General features: G+C 44.1%; 1 protein-coding gene across 1 annotated transcript; it reads right to left on the bottom strand.

The window, feature by feature from the left end:
* Positions 1-2,938: 2,938 nt before the first annotated feature.
* On the bottom strand, positions 2,939-15,623 carry GREM1 (gremlin 1, DAN family BMP antagonist). Its single transcript, XM_010981168.3, has 2 exons — positions 15,452-15,623; positions 2,939-6,794 (listed from the first exon to the last, which is right to left on the bottom strand). The coding sequence occupies exons 1-2, from the start codon at positions 15,616-15,618 to the stop codon at positions 6,239-6,241; spliced, it is 723 nt and encodes a 240-aa protein (XP_010979470.3). The 5' UTR covers positions 15,619-15,623; the 3' UTR covers positions 2,939-6,238.
* Between the last annotated feature and the right edge of the window lie 6,733 nt (positions 15,624-22,356).

Below are 22,356 nucleotides of genomic sequence, written 5' to 3'. Positions count from 1 at the left end.
CGGGGGGCAGCAGGGGAAGACAGGAGGAGCAAGGCTTAAAAGATGTCAGTAGTCAAACATCAAAAAAGGAAATCAGACATTTTATGTCAGAAATGTGTCGGTTTCACTGAGGTTATCTAATTTGTTGGCATCTGGTTGTATATGATATTCCCTTATTCTCCTTTTTATTTCTGTAAGTTTCATAGTACCATTCCCTCTTTTATTCCTGATTTTAAAACTGTCTTCTCTCCCTCTTCTCTGTGTCTCTGTCTCTCTCTCATACCAGGCTAGGGAAAGTTTTCTCAGATTTCTTCTGCCTGGTCAAATCTGCTGTTCGGCCCCTCTAGGACAATTTTTATTTCGCATGTTATACTTTCAACTTCAGAATTTCTATTTGGTTCTTTTTTTTATATATGTATATAATTTCTATCCCTTTATTGGTATTTAGGATTTGGTGCAGTTTCATTCTCCTGTTTTCCTTAAGTTCTTTACAAATGTTTTTTCTTAGTTCTTGAACATATGCAAACAGTTGACTTAAAATTTTTGTCTAATAAGTCTAATGTCCAGGCTTCCTAGGGGACAGTTTCTTTGTTTGCTTTTTTCCCTGTGTGTGGCCCATACTTTCTTTTTTTTTTTTTTCTTTTTTTTTTTTTTTTGCATGTTTCATAATTTTTTGTTGAAAAGTGAGTGTTTCTAAGTAATATGATATGGTAGATCTTGAAATCAGTCTCTCTCCCCCTCCCCAGGATTTGTTGTTGTTACTGTTTGCTTCTTTGTTTAGCAACTTTTCTGAACTAATTCTGTAAAGTCTGTATTTTTTGTTGCAAATGGCACTACTTGGTTAGCTTAGTGGTCAGCTAGTAGCTGAGCAGTGATTTCCTCAAACACTTGAAACCAATAAGTCTTCCAGTCTTTGCTGAGGGGCTCTGTGTGAATGTTGGGGTGCACCTTCAACACTCAGCCAGGCAGTTGACAACTCAGCCTTTGCTTTCTGCCTGTGCAGAGCTCAAGGGCAGCCTTAGGTAAGCGCCTGGGGCCTTCTCAGATTCTTCCTGCACAGCCCTATACATGACTTGGCTTTCTAGATTCCCAGGAACATACTGGAGCTTTTCAAAGCGCCCCCCCACCTCGCCCCCCTACCCCACTCCCTGGTCTCATTCTACAGTCTCCTTTTAAGCTTTTTGTTTAGCTTATTGCTTCCCCCAACTGCTGTCCACTGCCTAAGGCAGCCACAAAAGTACTCAATTGCCTCTGATTGTTTTCAACAGGGCTTTTCACACTGGGCAACTTCCAATTAGGTCAGGTAAAGTCTGCCCTTGCAAGTGGGGCCTCAGGTCCTGACAGACAGATCAAATAATTACACTTCCCTGGGTTTTTGGCTTTAAAAGAACTCCAAACCCATTTTACCTACTCCAGTGGCTTCCAGACTGCTGGTGTTCATCAGAATTGCAAGCTGTTGGTTTTCAAGGCTTCTAGGGAACCGGGGGAAGGAGATGAGAATAGGGCATGTTACAATACCACAATGCTCACTGATCTTACAGAGATTCAGCCCTTTTTTTTTGAATAAATGCTCCTCAGACTGCTGCAGAGCCTTAGGTTAGTTTCTGGAGTTCTAAAAATTTGATTCTAATTTTGCCAGTTTATCATTGCTTTTATGGAGGGGAGAATTTCCAAACTCTTCACTCCATTTTTGTTGACATTGTATCACGTACTTTTTTTTAAACCTCGGATGCCTTTCTGTTTCCAGTCCCACTGCCTTCAAACCCTGTCCAGATGTTACCTCCCAGGTGTGAGGGCGGCTTTTCTGAGGACACTGTCTCCTTGGTACTTGCTGCCTTCTTTCCCCTCCAAGTCTGAGGAGGCCATGGCGAAAAGAGGCTTTGAATGCTTCCGAGCTAGGGCCTGTGATTACCGCCATCTAGAACCTCAGGTGGCCTTGATCATTAGCTGCAGATAATCAGGAGTTGGATCTATCTGGAGAGGGCTGTTTTCTGTCCTCAAAAGAACAAACCGATGTAAGATGAATCCCTCACAATCTTCCACAGTGTTTAAGGGCACAGGAGCTCCACTAAGACCGTATGAGCTCACTGCCTCCTGGCAGCGATGGTAACTATGTGCACACATAGTTGAGCCACTCTGAAGATCAAATACAAAACAATTAAAATAAAACCCTTGACACAATGTCTGGCATAAGCTCTCCATACAAAGTTGCTGGCATTTTCATTCTCACTGTCGGAGCACCAATACGTAGAAGAAATCCTGTATTGTACACCTGAGTGGGAAAGGACCTCAGAAATGCACTCAGTCAACACGCAGGGCAACAACTCACAATGCCGCAAATCTCTATCACGTTATGGCCTATGTTTTACTATCTCCAAGGACAGGCAGTTGATCATCTCAAAGGCAGCTCATTGCATTGCTGACTCACTCTCATCATTAGAAAGCTCTTTCCTCTGCTCAGCCCCAACTCATTCGCCCCCTTTCCCCTTGAACATCTCAAAATAAAGCTAATGTCATTGCAGACTTCTTGTCAGCACTCTAACTCTCCTTTCTAGCTCTGGGGAAGAGGCTGGTTCTTTCCATCACTCACCAGGTTTCCCCTGCTTCTAACAACCAGAGCCTGAGATAGCCTGCTGAAATCAAGTGGGATCTGGAGAGTCTAGGTGGAAAAAATACCCTTTCAGATCACAGGAGATCTCATGATCTCTTTGCTATCTCCCTTCCCGTGGCAAGTGAATCCCTGCCTACCCTGTGAACATTACCAGTTAAACACACACACACACACACACACAAACAGAGAAAAGGTTCGATTTATCGGTTGCTTTTTGGGAAAGGTTAGCTAGAGCATTATTGGGGTGAAATTATATTCTAGTTACAGATTCATAGAACTTTGCTTTAAACCACATTAGCTTTTATGAGACTCTCAAATGCCCCCTCATCCTCATACACAGCAAAGGACTTCAATCATAGTCTTTATATATCCTCTGTGGTTTTTAAATGATTAAAGCAGACATAATACAGTTGATATTAAATATTGTGAGAATGACAAATCAGAACTACTTTCACTCTTAAGCATGAACTGGTCATTTATAAAGGTTCCGTACATACATTGTTGTTTTTATTTTAGATTTTTCTCCTTAAAAGGACTCGTGAACTATTCATTTGTATCTGCTATTTGTATATACACATCTTAATTCTTCTGAAATAACATTTAAAAATCTTTCTAAAGTTGCCTTAGAAATGTTAACCTTTAAGGAACAGTCAATTAAAAAAAATAAAAGCTCAGGTCTTGACTCTAGTGCACGTTCAGACGTGTGAGGATTTTATTGTTTCCCTCTGACCTGATAAAAGCCACCAACAACATACAACGTGCCAACCTCTTCTTTGCTCAACCCAGAGGAAGTCATATAAAGGAGAAAAAAAAAAGAAAACATGCTTGAAATCACAGTGACCAAAGGATTTGAGTCAATAATTACATTAAATAACCATAACTTTGTTTAACTATTCACATTCCACACAGTGGAAATTAGCCTTTCCTCCAGATTTTTTTTTTGCTTACATTTTTTAACTTCGAAGCACTACAATAACAAAAAAACAACTTACAGACTTGCAGGATGTGTGTTTTTCTCTTTTAATGCCAAGCACAAAGTGTACATCATAAAATTCATATTTGGTGTTTGGCATTATTTTAATAGGAAAGATCTAGACCACAAATATCTTGCCATGAAAGAAGTCTACTACAGTAATGAAAAAAAGTATCATTACGTCATCGGTGACTTCAATACAATATGTAACAGATATGGCACTTCAGTAAATGTTGGAAGACACGCGGTACTTGTGCTAGTCTTAATATAGGCACAGTAAGAAAAGCAGGCATTTCCCTCTTTGGCGAGCGCTGCGCTTTTAGGGCAGTTACACTGCTCATTATCCCAGTGAAGTTAATTTTGAGGAAATTCTCTTTACTTAAGCCAAATCCGACTTACATGCAAGACTGTGGTACAAGCTACTAAAGAGAAGATTCCTGCTGCCAACTTTAGTCATCTCTTTTTAACAAAATCGTATGCGTGTGGCAGAGTTAGAAAAACAAGAGAGATTCAGTGTCTGCTGGTTCTGAATGTCATTTTTCCCTCTCTGGTGTGGTTTTATATTTTCAGCTCCTTCCCCTTTCTTTTCCTCTCCCCTACCCTCAAAATTCTGGCTTAGCATTGGCATGCTTAATTAAATCCATTCTGTGCTTTATTGTTGGAAGACGTGGATGAGAGAAGGATTCAGGGCAGGGGCGTACAGTGTATAGGAAATGCACAGACTCTGCGTTTGCACAAATTCGCCTCGTAGAGAATCATCAGTAGTGAGTTTAAAAGTTTTAAAATTAGACCCAATATTTTGGGTGTTCAAGATGATTTCTGCCTCAAAGTATGGTTCCTATTTAGTTGTTAGTTGGGAGAGCACTGGACCAAAACAAAAATAAAATAGAAGCAGCCTCTTTAGTTGCAATGGTTCTTTGAATGCTGGAGCCTTGATGGGCAACCGAAACGCCAAGTCTATGGTGCTTGTTTCCCATGTTACACGTGACTTGGCTGGTGAGGCTGAGTAGACGCAAGGCAAAAAGAGTGTTGGGGGTGGGGGTGGTTTACGTGTAAAATCCTCAGGCTTGAAGAGAGCAAGTTGGCCAAATCCCAAATGCAGGAAGGCTCACCCACCCTGCACTTTGGCCACTGGATAAATCCTTAATAGGCACTGGGGGTACCCCAAGTATGATCAGAGAACAGAGCCTACCAGTAGGCTCTGAATGGTCACGATGTTACATAAATCCTACCAGTAGGACAGCTAATGCACCCAAATGCTCTGATTTCTTAACTGGGGTTTCCCATTAGACCCTCAGAGGGCCAAGGAAGAAAGGGAGGCCATACCCCTTACATCTCCTCCTTGGCATTGAACTTACTCCTTAGCCAGAGGTAATCTCCTTCCTCTCCTTCCTCTGCTCTCAAGCTCAACCTCTTGTCAATGGCTAAAACAAAAAGACCCAAAATATACTTCTAGCTAAAAAGAAGCCGGCCCAAAACTCTCTCCTCAGCCTGGCTCTTCAATGCCAGGGACATTCGGCCGAGGCAGAACCTTTATAATACAGGGCTGTGGCTCCCAGAAGCATGACACAGAAATAATGAACTGGGAACAAGGTGATTATAGCCAAGCAAAAGGAAACATAATAGGACCTTCTGCTTATGAAGTTTTGGGTTTTTTCCTATTCCTATGGAGGAGTGTCTGAACTACATCTTTTGTCCCCCTGAGGCGCAAAGCAGGAGAGGCTGTTTGGTTTAGCTCACACTCACTTGGTTCTGAAAACAGGGGAGGTCAATATTTAGGTTTGAAGTTTGCTACTGGACTACAGCTGGTTCATGCAGTCACAGTGACAGCCAGAGTGATCAGTGATTACAATTAATGATTTGGGGGCGGAGGGGGGCAATTTCACTTCTCCTCTGTTCACTTTGGGCTCTTTAAATGCCAGGACAAAAACCTGCTAAAGCATGGGTCTCACTGTGTTTGGGGGTCAGCCTTTCCAGACTCTGCACGTCTGGACTGGTCCTCATCCTCAGTCTCTCCCTTCTCTCAATCCTTCATCCTTCCTGCCCCCGCCCCACCAGTCTCCCCCAGAGTCTGAAAGGTCTTCCCCAAGTGGGAAACATTTACACCTATGGTCAAGTGAGTTATCTGAAAGCCCTTGGCAGGTAGAGGGTTAGATGGAAATAGTCACTGAGATCCTAAGAAGGGATGAACTGTGAGAGGGAAGAAGGAGGAGGAAGCAAGAACAGGTTGAAAAATCTTTTCCAAGGCTAATGCAGCTCTAAAACAGGTCTCTTGCCCTCAGAGTAGCCTCTTCCATGAACATTCATTCTGAAGGGAGATTCTGGTCCCCAGGAGGGCCCGTGGAAGACCAAGGCAGAATGGAACCACAGCCCTGCCCCTTCCAATGTGCATCGGGTGGCGTGAGCTTTCTGTGCCATCCCGCAGGGAAGCAGATACGTTTACAGAATAGAAGTGCCCTCTGGCAGGGGCTGTGTGACCTCCGGCGTCTGCAAACACCCGCAGGCTCCCCCTCACACTCATGCACACAGACTACGCACTAGCAGGCTCCCATCAGGGGGCAGCCGGTGGGTCTTCTTGCCTCTAGGTTTAAGCCAAGTAAGAATCGGGTTGTTTTAGGTCTGGCCCTGGGCCGGCCTGGGGCTGCAGCCCGAGGACAGGCAGGGTGTGCCCGGGCTTAATCCAAATCGATGGATATGCAACGACACTGCTTGACGCGCGTGACCCTCTTCTTCTTGGTGGGCGGCTGCAGTTCGGGGCAGTTGAGCGTGACCATCATGGTGGTGAACTTCTTGGGCTTGCAGAAGGAGCAGGACTGAAAGGAGCCTTCCTCCTTGCGGATGTGCCTGGGGATGTAGAAGGAGTTGCACTGGCCGTAGCAGAAGCGGTTGATGATGGTGCGGCTGTTGCAGCCCTCCTCGTGGATGGTCTGCTTCAGCGGCTGGGTTTTGCACCAGTCTCGCTTCAGGTACTTGCGCTCGGTCACGTGCAGGGCCTCCTGGCTGGACTCCAGCACCTCCTCCCCCGGCATGGCCGTGCCGCGCCCCTGGCCCCGCCCCCGGTTCCTGGAGCCAGGCTGCTGGGGAGACTGAGTCTGCTCGGAGTCGTTGTGCTGGGCCTTGTCCGGAGGGGGGATGGCCCCTTGGGACCCTTTCTTTTTCCCTTCAGCAGCCGGCAGCAGGGTCCCCAAGAGGAGAAGCAGGGCCCCCACAGTGTAGGCCGTGCGGCTCATGCTAAAGGAAGGAGGAGACACAGAAGGGGGAGACAGAAAAGGTGGGAAAGTTCATTAATGAAAACATTAATAGCCGCTAACATTTTTTCAGGCACTTGCCAAACACTTTAATGTGAACTGTCTAATTTACTCTTGGGGTACCTCCATGAATCATTAACCTCTGGACCATCAAGCCGTGCCGTAGCTGCCCAGGGTCACGCAGTCCACAAGCCCAGGTGTGAACTCAGCCAGGACCATCTCTCTGTCACTTGTGCTCCCGCGGGAATTTCTGACTGGCTCCTGACACCAACTACACTTGACATTGTATTATGGTCACTTGACTGTGTTCATCCTTGTACTTGACAGTATTTAGTAAATTCCTACTAATGTCAATGCCAGATTACCTTTGCACCTCTTTGAGGAAACATTTTCCATCTTGTTTTACAGCCAAGACGAATTAGCCCCACGCCCAGAGGGCGCATCTGCCAGGAAAGGGTCTCAGTCTTTTCTCCCTAAGTAGCCTGAGCCCTTCCTGAGTTTGGTTGGTCAGAGCTTATGAGATGTTCCCTGTTATCAGGCGTCGGAAGGAGACGCGTGGAGACCAGGCAGAGGAAGAATCCTTCACCAGAAGAGCACGAGACAGAAAATCAACACTGAGCATCTAGTCAAAGCCCTAGGGCAACAGCTTGCTGTCTGACTTTGAGAAACACTTTACTTCTCAATAAATGACTTCATTTAAGCAAAGAGACAAATTCCTCATCTCCCCAGATAGCTTGTTCAGATCAAATCTGACGTAAACGTGAAAGCAACTTGAGAACTAACCAAACATATGGCCGTATAGCAGACAGAACGAATTACGTTACCAGAACGATCCCGTAACTCATGAGACTCCCGGACCCCTCATTCTCATTTTAAAACTGGGCACAGATATTCATTATATCATTCTTTATACCATGATACCCATTTTTCTGCTTTTAAATAAGGAAATAGGTAATTCACATATATGTGGATGTGCATGTACATGTGTGGATAGAATTTAGAAGGGAGAACATGGGCACAAGAGAATAAGTATGTGCAAATATTTACACTAACAAGTACCATAGACATGCCAAATAGCTCATGATAGCGAATGATTGTGGATGGGTCTGGAGTCAGAGGTAGGTCAGCAGTAGCAATGGCATATGAACAATGGCAAAAATATATATATTATATGTATGTATTAAATAAGGAGGAGGAGGCCAAGGAGGAACTGACCCCCCCCAAAAAAAGAAAGAAAAAGAAAAAGGAAAAGGAAAAGGAAAGCAAGGATGGAGAGAGAAAAAGATGAATGGAGTGAGGAATGTAAACCAGAGAAAGGAAGACTGTTCTAAAGCAGGGTATCCAAAGAAGGCAGGGCAGACAGAGGAGGAAGAGGAGAAGCAGGGGACACATCTTCCCCAAAGGAGGGTGCAAGAGAGAAGCATCAGAGTATTAAAAGTCTCCTGGGTGGGGGATGGGTATAGCTCAGTGGTAGAATCCATGCTTAAAATGCTCGAGGTCCTGGGTTCCATCTCCGGTATCTCTATTAAAAAAAAAAACTCCAGGACAGTGCTTCTCAAACCTGAATGTGCAGACAGCCACCTGGGGATATTGCTAAAATGCAAAATCTAATTCAGTAGGTCTGCCTTTCTAACAAGCTTTGAACAGCAGTTCCTATAACACCTGCAGCCATGGGGCATGGAGGGAGGTGTGAAAATGTGGAAGATTTTCTTTTCAATGAGTTTTCCCTTTTTAAAAAATTGAAGTATAGTCAGTTTATAATGTTACGTTAATTTCTGGTGTACAGCATAGTGTTTCAGTTATACATATATTTTTTTCCTTTTCATATTCTTTTTCATTATAGGTTATTACAAGATACTGAATATAGGACCCTGTGCTATACAGTAGAACCTTGTTGTTTATCTGTTTTATATATAGTAGTTAATATCTGCAAATCCCAAACTCCCAATTTACCCCTCCCCACCCCATTCCCCCCTAGTAAAGATAAGTTTGTTTTCTATGTCGGTGAGTCCAGACTCAGTGACTTTTACAGTTTCAAATTCACAGCCTCCACCCTCAGGCCATCACACCAAGTCTGACCTGAATCCTGAGGCTTCCCCTGTCTTCTGCCCGCATCATGGCTCTGAACCCAAGGTCACAGCTGTGAAGCACCATGTCCCTGCTCTCTTCTGTCCACCAGCATGACACGTGATAACCACTAAGTGTCATTTAATAGTAACCTTCTCGTGGCCCCCCTAAAGAACTGGACGAGTTGGCACTAGTAGCTGGAGCAATGACCTACTACCTGTCAAAGACAAAGGCAGGGTGGACATTCTCTAAGGGGCAGCCCCTGTAAGTAAAGGCCATGCAACCCTAAGGAGAATGTCAAATTAAGATTATTAAATATTCAATTTAAAGTATCCTTAAATGGCTCCATCTTTTAAACATGAACCTAATACTTTTGGGCAAGTTCAAGTTTGGAGCTGATAAAGTGACATTTAGCTCCTCCTCTGACTGCAGACTCCCTGGCTTTTGTCAGTTTATGTTACAACATCCTTGTTCTTTAAACAGAGCCTTTTTTTTTTTTTTGCCTCAACAACAACAAAAAATTAATTTCCTTGTTTTGTCTTGGAAAAAAATCACTCATGAGGAAAGTCCAGTTATAAGACAGTGCTGATTTTCTCCAGAGACCAGGATAACTTAAGCCATGACAGTTCAGTCTCCTGGGCAAATATATTGTGAATTTGAGAAGCTTTCACAAGTTTCTGTTCTTTTTTTTCAATTCAGGGTCAGGTGCTAAACTAAAATTCAGTCTCTGCCTGTTTCAATGAGGAGCACATGCAACAACCTGAGGCCTCCACCACCTTCCCCCATCCCTACTAGAAGTGGCCTCCAGAACAATCTAACCCTCGCAGACCAAGAGTCTCAGAGCCACCATCACAGAGGCCAATCTGAGATGTGACCAGGAATGTATATTGACCCCAAGGGACAGGTTTATGTCATGGGGCCAGCCCCTCCCACAAACATCCGTCCAAAAAAAAAAAAAAAGTGCAATTTTCTTTCTCCAGAACAATTTAAGATCCTCTTTATACCCAACTTTCCCTTCCTGGCATTTCCCCACCCATTATTAAATAAATACCTAGTCTGAGAGTCTAGGACTTATTCATCACTTCATCCTCTGTGCCCGGCAAAGTAGGTGCTCCTTCGTTGAACGAATTGGATGGTTACCGACCACACTGACCGTTGGAGTTCCTATTCTGTGCATTTACAAATGCCTGCGCACTCGTGCTGATGGATAGCAGAGCTGACTGCAATTCTTTTGATTTCTGACCCTCAGTAGAGCAAACTCCTTCTAGCTTAGGGAGCTTCTCAGTTCTTCTCTTCCTTCTTTGAGGAAAATCCCAAATACCCACTACTTTTTACCTTGTTCCACTGAGACCACTGTGGGGTTTATTCCCTAATTAAAGCCATTGTATTCACTATGGCAGACACCAACAATAAAGCAGTAAATTCAAAGTAAGTCAACTGTGGTTTTCTGTTTTAATTTGGACCAACTTCCTGTTCCTTTGGGAGTGTGCAAACCCCATAAGAAAAGGGGATGGAGAGTGACAGGCTGTTTATTTGTTTATTTTTAAGAAAAGAAAAATTTTCTCAAAATATGTGAAAAATATTCTGAAATGGCTTCATTTTCAAAAAGCCTACTCCTTAAAGATCTTCAGCTTTTGAGTTCTTAAATCTTATGACTAGCTCTTTGGAGAGAAGTAAAAACCAATTTCAGGAATCTCAATCAACTGAGACTCCAGCTTCTTAGAGAACAGCTGTGCTCTGAAGGGCTCTGCATATTCCACGTGAGTAAGAATGAGGGGAGTGAGAACTATAATTAGTACTAGAAGCAGGGCTCTGTCAAGTCATTGTGGTCAATCACCCAACCTCACCCCACACCAAAAGGGTCTTGATTTACTCAGTGAAGGAAACAGGACTGTTTTGCTCTTAAAATCCCAACTGTATTGCCACCAAATAATTTGCACTTTGTAAATATCACAGACATGGAAAAGACTAAGAAAATGTCAATTACTTGACAACAATTCTGCTCACATCAACAGGGAGCAGACTGCCCCATTATCAAAAATGAAACCAAATGCTAATCCAGATTTAGATTCTTACAAATTATAACCTATGTTCAACCATGAGCTAAAAACTTTTCTGGCAATTTGCATTCATGAAATGACCCTCTCACATGATTAAAACTGCATCTCATGGACCCAGTGTGCATCATATATGCACAAAGAACTCTCTTTATTCTCCTTTGCAGACAATATTCTTCTTTTCAAATGCTGCCTCAACTTCCACTTAATGCATTTCTCCTGCTCCAAGTCACGTGATCATACTTTCATGGTGAGCTTTCTTTGCACCAGTTTCCCACCAGCAAGACCCACCCACTCATCTTTTTTTTTCCTCTTTACTACTGTCCACCCCTATACCACTTGTCCCGGAGGACACAGACCATCTCAAAGCAGGTCTTCTCTACCTGATGCTTTCCTTCAGGTTGCCCTTAGTGATCAACAGCAAACATCTGCACACAGGCTAAGCCGTATCAACCACCTCTGTCTTGTGCAGGTCATGGTGATTTATTCCAATCTCCACAAGACCCTAAGAACACGATCATCTAATTCTGGGGAGTCAGAAATAAGAGGGTTACGTGTAACCTGTTTCCAATATCCTCAATATCTTTGTGTAAGTTTAGGCCAGCTCCTTTCAGCACTCTTCTGCCATATTTCTCATTTTAGCTAACCAACCTGCTTAATCATTGAAATGGAGTGTTGAGTGGGATTAACAGTGAGGAGACAGTGGTCAGCAAGCCAGACGTCTATGGCTGAATGTCTGATCAATTTCTCCCGATGAATTAAGTTTTAGAAAGATACTCAACAGGCATGACATCAAATTATTCCCCAGCATAAAAACATAATGGAAGTGACAGCAAATGCTCTAAGTGCAGGCCAGGTTTTAAAATAATCTATTCCTTTTTCTCAGTATTAAATCTTTGAGAAGGGCAAAGGTCTTTTTGATTTGATCTTTTATTTTTAAAAAGATAATCGACTTTTAGAAATTGAGCAGAGAATTTCTTAAGAATATACTGGGTTGAGTTTTTATCTTCAGCCAATTTGCACCAAGAAGATAAAAGTTAAATGGTTGGCAAACTAGTAGAGGATAAAGTCTCATTGTATATGTATTACAAGTACCCTAACCACAACCTCCCTATTCTGAAGACAATTCAGGCTAAATCAGGCTGGGGTCCAACATCACGGAGGGCACAGAGGAGACCACCCAGTGGTTAAGTATCTCAGGAGCTCTCTAGGCTCATAGGAAGATTTCCTTTTTTTTTTTTTTTTTTTTTTTTTTTGGTGAAGTTAATGATTGTATACAATTCCTGCGGTCAACAGGAAACAAGTTAGAAAGTAATAAATGCTAAATGTTCACTGAGCAGCACTACTGAGAGGCAGCCAAGTCATGGGTTTTCTATTGTAGTGAAAAATGTGTGTTAGTCCCCGTGTGAGTGGGATTTGGGATTTAATTTCAGAACCACCTTGTGGTATACACAGATGCCGTATAATGTTACTGCCCTTCTCAACACCACCACTAAAAAGAAGAGCTACCTATATTTTTAAACCCTTACTCTGCCAGGAATTATGCTAAATTCTGATGGAATTTTATAATTTATTTTTCACAACAAAATATGAGGTAGATAATATCATCTTCCTTTTACCAATTAGGGAATCTAGGCTCTGAAAAGTTAGGAATTTGTCCAAGGCCACATAGCTCCTAAGTGGGAAAGTCAGGTTTTGAACCCCATTTTACCTACTAGCCCCCAAATGTATGTTCTTAACAACTCCTAAGTGGGAAAGTCAGGTTTTGAACCCCATTTTACCTACTAGCCCCCAAATGTATGTCCTTAACAACTATGCTGGGGACACCCAGCACAGTATTTAATAAGGGACACATGGACATGTTTCTAATGCAATAAAGTTGGAAGAATACTGTAACTCAAATAAATCTCTGTTTTGTTCACATGTGAAGGAAAAAAAACTTTTGGCCCCAGGAATTCCTATTGTACTTTGTATTTCTAAGAGCATATATTAAAATTAAAGACAATTCCTTGCAGCTGAAAGAAACAGGCTGATAACACTGGCTTGATCTGTGCCTTTCAGTTGGATGCTACAGTCAACTCCCCTACCCCCACTCCTTTTATATAAAAGGTTTAGGTTTTCCTGTGTGTCCTTTTCTCTCAGTTCTGCACAGCTCTGCTGCTGATACGCATTTCTTGGGAGAGGGCTTTGTGGCATAAAATTTCTTGGCCTGACATCACTTTTAACACTTAAACCTTAAGATTAAAGCCTTCGGTTTAGAAGACAAGGCAGGCCGCGCTCATTCAGAGATGTGAGGATGTAATAAGCTTCTACACTCCTGTGAAACCATTCACATAAAGACTATGTTAGCCAACTTGTATTTCCTCCGGATTGTGGATGGGTTACCTAAACACTTCACTCAAAATGAACTTTTAAGAAAATAGGAAACCTATGAAATTACAAAGTTTACAAAACACTTCAATTCCTACAATGGCCCGGGGGTTAAACACACACACACACAGCGCTACACACGGCAACTACACCATAAAGAGCCCTTAAATAGTTAGTTAATACCAACAGTTTGGAGCATGCAATTTATCCAGTGATGGTAATCAAATCACCTACTGTTGTGAGCTGGAGTGTGCCAGGGAGGAGATGAGAATCTGTAGTTTTCTTAAAATCTTTTTCTCATTGCTTTAAAAAGGACCATCGTTTCTAGTCCCCCTTGCTCCAGTCTTTCTACCCCCCGCAAAGAAAAAAAGAAAAAAAGAAAGAAAGAAAGGGGGGGGCGCTGGAAAGCCCTGGGGTGAAAGGAGACTCCTGGGCCTGTGATGGGGTTATCTTAACCTCTTCTCCGCTATTTATTTAACTTGTGTGTACAGCCAGAAGGAAGCCACTACTCTGGGGTCCCTGGGACAGCTGAAGTCCCTGGGGACCCATTTAACACAATAGATTGTTTTAATCAACTCGTGTCCTGGCACCATCTCGAAGGGGAACATAAACAGACGCGCGCACTGCTCGGATCTGCTCTTTCCAGCGGGAGATCCAATTACCTACCGATGGTCTCCTCTCTGTCCCTGTACCATTTAAGAAGAGATTTTTAACCCCTAACTTCGAGGCTATATTTCTAAGAGAGCCAGGATTAGGAGTGGGCAGGGGAGGAGAAGGCAGCAGCCAGATTTGAAGGGGGGAGGGGCTCCTTCAGGCAGGCTTTGGGAGCGCTGGAAGGACTTCATTGAAGAGGCTCCCGTCTGTCCCCCGCCTCACCCGGGGGACCTTGGCCAGAGCCCGACTCAGGAAAACGCCAGGCTGGGGTGCCCCCTAGGCAGAGCTGGAATTCGAAGACAATGCCAACCAGAGTGGTTGGTGGCTCATCTGTTCTTCCCAAGCCCGAAATCTACGAATAACTTCGGCCCGTGAGGTGACAGCCCCGACACCCTGCCGGCCTCCCAGCCTTGCTGGGTGAGTTGAGAGCAAATCGGAGGGCGAGGACCAGGGGTGACCTGGGAGTCCAAGCCAGGGACCAGCCCCCCGCCGCCAGTCCTGCATCGTCCGTAGCGAGGAAGGCGCGGCAAGGCGAGGCGGGGGCCTTTCGGACACAAATTAAGGAGTACCCGCTGAAGTGGGACCCGGCGGGTTGTCAGTGTCCAGCGCCTGGACGTCTGCGGTTCAGCCAAGCCGCGCATGGGGCAGGGAGAAGCCTAGAAGAGGAAACCCAGCGCCCAGGAGTACGCAGCCAGCACGTGGATGTGTGCGGTATTTGCCGTGTCAGCACCGCGGGGCTCGCTGGACTCGGCATCCGGGACAGCGCACCGCACTTCATCTGTCGGGTTTAAGACCCTCAGGTTTCCGCCGCGACGGAACTCGGCGGCTATGCTGTTGCACGAGTCTCCATCTCACCTTGAGGATGGGCAAATAGCGTATCGCTGATTCTCGGGTTCCTCCACCCTGCGGCAGGGTGGATCATGGCCCTCCCACCGGCACCCCCTTCCCCGAATTCCTCAGACCCAGCGTCCCGCCGCAAACACATGGGACCCGCTCTGTGCCACTTGCCCCGCTCTCTGCGGCCGAGCCGCTGCTCCCGCTCATTATCCTACTCCAGCTTTCCGGACGCCCGGACTCTGCGCTCTCAGTCAGCGGGCGCGACTGGCCAGCGCGGCTGCCACGCGCACCAGGAGCGCATCAGCGGAGCTCCGGGAGGTGTAAATGGGATGCCGGGCTCCTCTGCTTGACATCTCCTTTCCCAGACTTTCCCTGCAGATTGCGCAAGGTGAGGTCACAGCACCCACGACGTTGGCCCGAAGGACCCCGAGATGGTTCTTCAGGGGATGCCCAAGGAACCGCAGGGCCTCGGCCTGCGCCGGCGGAGGGCTGCCGTGCGTCTGCACCCAGCAGGACTCAGGAGTCCTTTGTCGACCCCTTACCTCTTTCTATATCTGTCTCTTTCAATCTCTCTCTCTCTCACACACACACACACACACACACACACACACACACACACACACACACACACACACACACACGCCTCTGCGCTCACCTGTCAGTGCAGCGGGCCTTAGGGGCCTGCGCTCTCGACGCGTGGCGCGGTGTGCGGCCGCGGCCCGAGCCGCCCGGGCTCGGCGCGGGGTCAGCCGGACACAGAGTACCGCTCTCGCTGCACACTGGGTCGCCCGGTCCGCGGAGGGCGCACCGAGTGCAGGGCATCGCGCCGTCTCCCGTTTAAATGCCGGCAGCGGAGCGCGGCGCCCAGGGCCGCGCCTCTCCATTGGCCAGGCGCCGCCGCCGCCGCCGGACCCGCTATCCGCCCCCTTTCCCGGTACTGCCCCCGCCCCCTGCACCCCTCCTGCCTCCCCGCGGGGTCCCCTCTCCGCCTGCCTCGCCTCTTTGTCTGCTCCCCCCGCCCAGGCCGGCTGGGAGAGGTCACCCCAGGGAACCGCGCCTGGAATGCACAGCAAATCACATTTTCCGCTCCCGTTGGAGGGGGAAGCGCGGGAGGAAATCCCCCCGGCTCCCGGCCCCTCATTCCTCCTCCGCCCCAGGCCTGGGCTTTTCCTCTTGCCGCCTCCGCTCCGCCTGCGTCGGCCCCGCGACGCGCTGGGTCGCGGAGACTGCGCTGGGAAGAGCAAGATCTCCGTGGGGTCTGGACAGATTAGGGGATTTTCTCCCGGTGAAGGGACCTGGACTGCAGGGCGCTCTGGTTGAGCGGTCGCCAGTCTGGGGCCGCTCCGCCCGAGGCCCCCAACTTCTAGGGCGCTGACCCCGGCGCCCCCGTTAACCTCGGCGGGCTCGCCGGCCGCCAGCAGGAGCCTGTCGCCAACATGACACCCTCCTCTCCTCGCCCGCCACGGCTCCTTTCAGCTGAGATGCTGGCGGCCTCGGCTGCGAGTGTACCGAAGGGAGTAACGGGGGCAGAGTAAACCTAGAAGGACCCAAAAAACCTGAAATGGAAAGGCAGGGTCTCCATTCCTGAACCAGTTTTAAACGGGAGAGAACAGCCTTTAGGAGAGACGAGGTTTTCCATAGCATGTTAAAGATTAATAAATCAGGAAAATAAAGTGCAAAGAGAGGAAATAACTTCCCAGCAATGTAAGGCAACCTACGTATGTGAAAAACCGACGTCACATTTTTGCATTCATTACTGAGAACCCGATGAATAGTGGCGAACGTACCAAACGCAGAAATATTTTAAGAAAGATGAGCGAACACTTTCATTTGTTCTCTTAGCTTGAAAACTGGTGCCTCAAAGAGGCCGTAAAGTTGTGTGTGTCGAAGTGAGAGCCCGTGCAAAAATCAGCCCGGCTGCAGGGTCTGCAGACTGGCTCCATCAGCGAGATCACATGATGGCTTTGAAAAACATTTGCTATAGAAGGAAATTTGAAGGTGTCTGTACTGTCTACAGCAGAATAAACAAAACAATGAAACCCATCGAAAGGTACTTATGAAATTGTCGAGATTTAAGTACTTGGCTAAGAAAACAAAACCCCAAACAGCGTGGGGTTTGTTTTGTTTGTTTTGTTTTTTCCCTCTAGGCAGGCATTAGCCTGAGGAATCAAGAAATACTGAATGCCTACTAGATACTGTTAGGAACTTGAAATCGAGTTTTCAAAATAAATGAAACAAGAAGGAAGTCTGCATTAAATCAGTATCTAGAGAATCTTCCTCATCCGAATGTTTTGTTTGTGCCAACGGCAGTTTCTACCCATGAACTCAGTGCAGCACTTTAAATGTTTTCAAAAATTTTTTTGGTTAAGTCATCCAGTGAGCCGTAGTTTCTAGTTGCCTGCAAGATGCAAACATTCAGCAGGGGTCAAAGACTTATCTTAGTCAAGTGGACTGCAGGAGAGATATAGTCAGAAATACACAAAATACACAAAATAATTAACAGCCCAGCCAAAGCCCACCACCAAGCTATTGGAGCCAGCTGTTCTCTCCGTGTGTAAACTATTCCCCCAAAAAGGAAGCATATTTTACAAATTCATTAACTCCTTCTCATCTAAGATCAATGCTTTAGTCATGTTTTTTTTTTCTCCAAGAGTCATATAAACTGCTCTAATAAAAATACAAAGAGACAGAGCTTACCTCCTCCATTGGAAGTAACTGTTTCAGAGCCCCAACACTGGTTTTGTATATCTCAACCTTTCTCTATCACTATCTATATCTAGTAAATGTTGTTAATCACTGTGATTCCCCCTTCAGGAGGCTTCTCAGACCACACCCTCTACCATGGAAACACTTCCACCCCCACCTCACCCCTCCACAATCCTCTGCCCCACTTCCCTGCATCATTTTTCTTCATTGTTACTTATCTCTCCCTGCCACTAAGATGGAAACTTCATGAGGGTGGGCTTTTGGTCTATCTTTGTCACTTTGATTGCATGGAGCATGTAGAGTGTCTAATGCAGAATAAATAAATAAATTCAATAGCTATTCAATAACTAGTTGTGGACAGGGAATGTTCAGCACGTGCCCACTTTAGTAGGATTGTTATCAGGTGAGCCAAATGCTGAGGCTACAACCATCAGGAATATGGTAAAGATGGGCCCTCCTCTCGCAGTTTATAGTCTAGTGTGTTGGTAAATATTTATATAGATAGCCAAGCTTTCTGCCTCATATTTGTGTTTTCACAGCTCCCAACCAGTCATTGCAAACCATTATCCAGTCAGGATGAAGGCATATGAGTAAAAACTCTTCAGACCTCTTTAACCATAATTACATAATTGAAACCTGCTCTTAGTAAGAGAGGAAGGAAGGAGAAGGACTCCATGTAGGCAAAGTTAAAATCTGAAACCTGAGATGCCTAAACAATGATCACTAAATGAAAAATTTCACTTACAGAAACCAATTTCAAATTAATTTGAGGCTCTTGTGAGAAGTGTAGATCCCCTTCAGCTACTGGTTTGTAAAAGGAAAGTCTCTTGTTTTGCTCACCTATCTAGGGAACGTGTTTTTCTCTCCATCTACCTTCCAAGAGGCTAAAAGGGGGCTACTCTCCAGATTTGGAGCAGAAATCTGAAAGCCTTTGTAGGGAAGTTTTTGCTTAGATATGCAAAAGCTGTTTATGCCTGTTCCCCTAATTGCAGACACCAGCTATGCCATCTTGCATTGTCTTAAAAAAAAAAAAAAAAGAATTAAGCCCTTTATCCATTTGAAATTGAACTTGTATGCCCTTCCTTAAAAAAAATGGGATCATGAACTTGACAAGGGTTAAAGAAAAAAGATATTTGCAATGGTCAGATAACAGTTAAATGATTCATATCCATAGTGGATTTCTCTTATACATTAATAAGAAAAAAAAATTCCATGAATAACTGAATAGGAGTTAGCAAAGCACATGATCAGCCACTTCACAAAAGATTGAAGTGCCAAAAAACATGAAAAGACGCTAGATTATACCAGTAAATTGTGAAATGCAAACTGAAATGATATGATACCCTTGCATATCAAACAGATTAGCAAAGATTTAAGTCTGCCAGTATCCAGCATTGAAAAGAGTATGGAGAAGCAGGTACTTAAATGTATTACCAGTGAGAGTGTTAATTGTCACAGCCATTTCTGAGAGTAGTTTGTCAATATCTGATAAAATTAAACATGCACCTAGCACTCCACCCAGCTACCCCACTTCTATGTAAACACCTTAGAAGAACTTAAGTGCACGTAGGAGGGCTGGAAACTTGTGTGAGCACTTCTATTGTGGCATTGTTTCTAACAGTCTTAGCATCTACTAACAGGAGTAGGAGAAGGCATAAGAAATTATTTTATTCATATAACAAAATGCTGTACCATTACTAAAAGGAATGGACTAGATTTTTCTGTTTCAACACAGAGCTCAAAAACTTAGTCATGTTTAAAAAAAAGTCAGTTGTAACATGATACAAGCAGTATGACACCATTATGTATATTTTATAATAAACATATAAAACAATAGTATAAATTGTTTATGGAAACATATGTGTTCAAGTAAATATATAAATAGAGGATTGGAAACCAGACCCTTGACAGTGCCCACCAGAGTTGGGGAGGGGTCTGGATTGGGGATAGAAGACAAGAGATTTCAACTTTATAATGCTTTCTAAGTGTTTTTTTTTTTTAAATCTTGAAACTAATATGGACAAAATGTGGACAATGTTCATGTCTGGGTGTGGGTACATGGATATTTGTTAGATTATTCTTTTTACATCTGTAAATTACAAAATTTACACTTTTGTAAATTACTCCAAATTAAAAAAAAAAGGATCTGATCTTTCTATCATGATTTCAGGAGTGATTTAAAAAATTTTTTAAAATTTTTTATTGAAGTGTAGTTGATTTACAATGTTAGTTTCAGTTGTATAGCAAAGTATACACACACATACATATATAGTTTCAGTTTCTTTTCCATGACAGCAAGAAATTGAATACAGGAGTGATTCTGAGCCTCATTTGGACACTGAAGATTTTTCCTTTCTGAGTGTCCTCTGTAAGCAGCTCAAGGTAGGCAGGCTTTCAGAACACACACACAGATCCTTACTGGTGTCTGTATGTCTGCAGATCTGTCTGAGGGTTGACTCCTGGCTAGTCACCTTGTTCTTCACACATAAGCAGTAAAACGTTTGCCGGTTTTCTGTATATGATAAATGCATGTGCGTGTGAAAATTCTGAACAAGGCTGCCAAAAGAAGCATATGAAAGGCAGAATCATGCAGACCATTTTAATATAATTTGGACCTAATTCTATCCAAGTATTTTTTGCACACATTACACGTGCAGTGCAGCCTACAAAAGGGAAAAGCATAAAAGAATGAAAGCATAAATGTCCTTCACAGTCAATATGTAGGCACAGTGGAAAACACACTGAACTTGGAGTCAGAAAAATCAGAATGACTTAATGACTTCCTGACTCCTCCTCATAGGAACCCAGTGCCCCTGGGTTAGATATGTAAACCCTCTAAGCCTAAATTCAATCGTCTGTGTTATAGGAATGGTTACAATACCCACCTCTGGGTGGATGATGGAGTTAAGTAAAATAAGCTCTGGGGAAGTGCCAGACACATAATAGACACCTAATATACACTGCTGTCTGCATGGATAGTGGCGTTCAACTGAGAGCTTAAATAAGACAATGGAAGTATTATATCAGCATGGGTTGTGTCTTATGTATCTTAATGTCACTGTGCATAACCCAATGGATGCCACATAGTAGGTGGTTGATAAAGCTACTAAATAAATATTTGCAAAGGGGAAAGGAAGAAACGGAGGGAGGGAGAGAGGAAAAGAAAGGAAAGGAAAGGAAAGGAAAGGAAAGGAAAGGAAAGGAAAGGAAAGGAAAGGAAAGGAAAGGAAAGGAAAGGAAAGGAAAGGAAAGGAAAGGAAAAGAAAGGAAAGGGAAAAGAAATACAGCCATCCCATTCCAGTAAATGGCACAGCAACTTCTATTTTTGGTAGATAACAGTGAATGATAGAAATAACCCACAGAGGGGCACAGGCAGAGCAGCAAACCCTCCTGGCTCTCTTCTGTCTGCGTTGTAAGAATCGCTTCAACCAAAACTTATCGTCCTCAGGATGTTTTGACTGCAGTGACAGAACTTGAGAAAAAGGGACCAGAAGATGTCTGAACGTGTAGCTGGAGAGGCTGACGCTCCCACGCCGAGGTCTGCTGGCAGAGATGTGTGCGTGAAACCAGCCAAAGGCAGAGACAGAAATGTACCTCTCAGCAAAAACTCACATCCCCGGTGCCAGAATAGAATGGAACCTGCTGGAAATGAGGCTCTCATCTTTGTGTGCTGACTGAGTGACTCATTAAGTCTGAAAAGTTTCTATTTGTTTTGAGCTCTTTGACGTGACCTCACTCTCGGAAAAACTTGGATGGGACTTTAATTCATTATTGATTATCTGCTTTTCCCTGAATGCTTGAACTGCTGTGGGGCTTCATTTTCTAAATCTTTATGGGGTACGTGTCCCAAGAAAATCTCATTCTGCTGCAAACTTTAAATACCAGCACCTTGGAGAAGATCTCCTGAAAGTGCTTATTAAACTGAAGGTTTCTGGGTTTTACCCCATTGTCTTTGGCTGCCCCTGCTCCTTCTTCTTTTACTTTTGGCTCATTTAATTCACTTCCAGCCTTTGTTCCCTTGAGATCCCTGTTAGTTACTCAGAGCCATGTTGTAAAATTTACCTTTTCTGTTTTTTGTCCTTTTTTTTTTAAGGCTTGGAAGCATATATGTGGTTTTGCCCTTGCTATAACTGTCTTAATAAGTCACCTGTTCTGGCCCATTACATTTTTTAAAAGAGTTTATAACATTATAAAAATATTATAAACTCATGATAGAAAGCTTGGAAAAGAGAGCAAATACCAAAAAAAAAAAAATTTTTTTCATAATCCCACAACCCCCAAATAACCCCCAAATACACAATACACACATATATGATACATATATCCACATATGGACTTTCCTCCAGTTATCGAAAGTGTACGTATCTTAAAAATTGCCTTTTATCAACTACTTAATGTGTACCAAACACTAGGCTTCACCTACATTAATTTAACCTTTATAACAATACTATAAAGTTGCTGCTATTATTTGCTCTTTTTAAAGGTGAGGAAACTGATGCCCAGAGAGGTTGTGGAATGGTCCCAAGGGCACACAGCTGTATGAAGCAGAGGAAATATTCACAGCCGGCTGGTACCTAGAACTGGTATTCAGACACCATGATCTCATGACCCTAAATGCCGAGTGACTTAAATCATTCAACAGCTGGTATTGTCAAGACATTTGGTTGTGGAAGACACGAACATACAAATGAGAAATATGAGTTGGGATTCTACATGACTTTACTTACACAAAATTTTGAACTTGGGGTCATTAAAACCTCAAACATAAAAAAAAAAAACCCTCAAACATGCCCATCTTCTTGCAGTTTCATATAAAAACTGCTTTACTGTGATTACAATTCTTATTAATGACAG

This window comes from Camelus dromedarius, chromosome 5 (genome assembly GCF_036321535.1).
Source record: "Camelus dromedarius isolate mCamDro1 chromosome 5, mCamDro1.pat, whole genome shotgun sequence".
Classification (NCBI taxonomy): domain Eukaryota; kingdom Metazoa; phylum Chordata; class Mammalia; order Artiodactyla; family Camelidae; genus Camelus; species Camelus dromedarius.
Note: the sequence above shows the minus strand (reverse complement) of the source record. Positions and strands in the feature narration are given on the sequence as shown.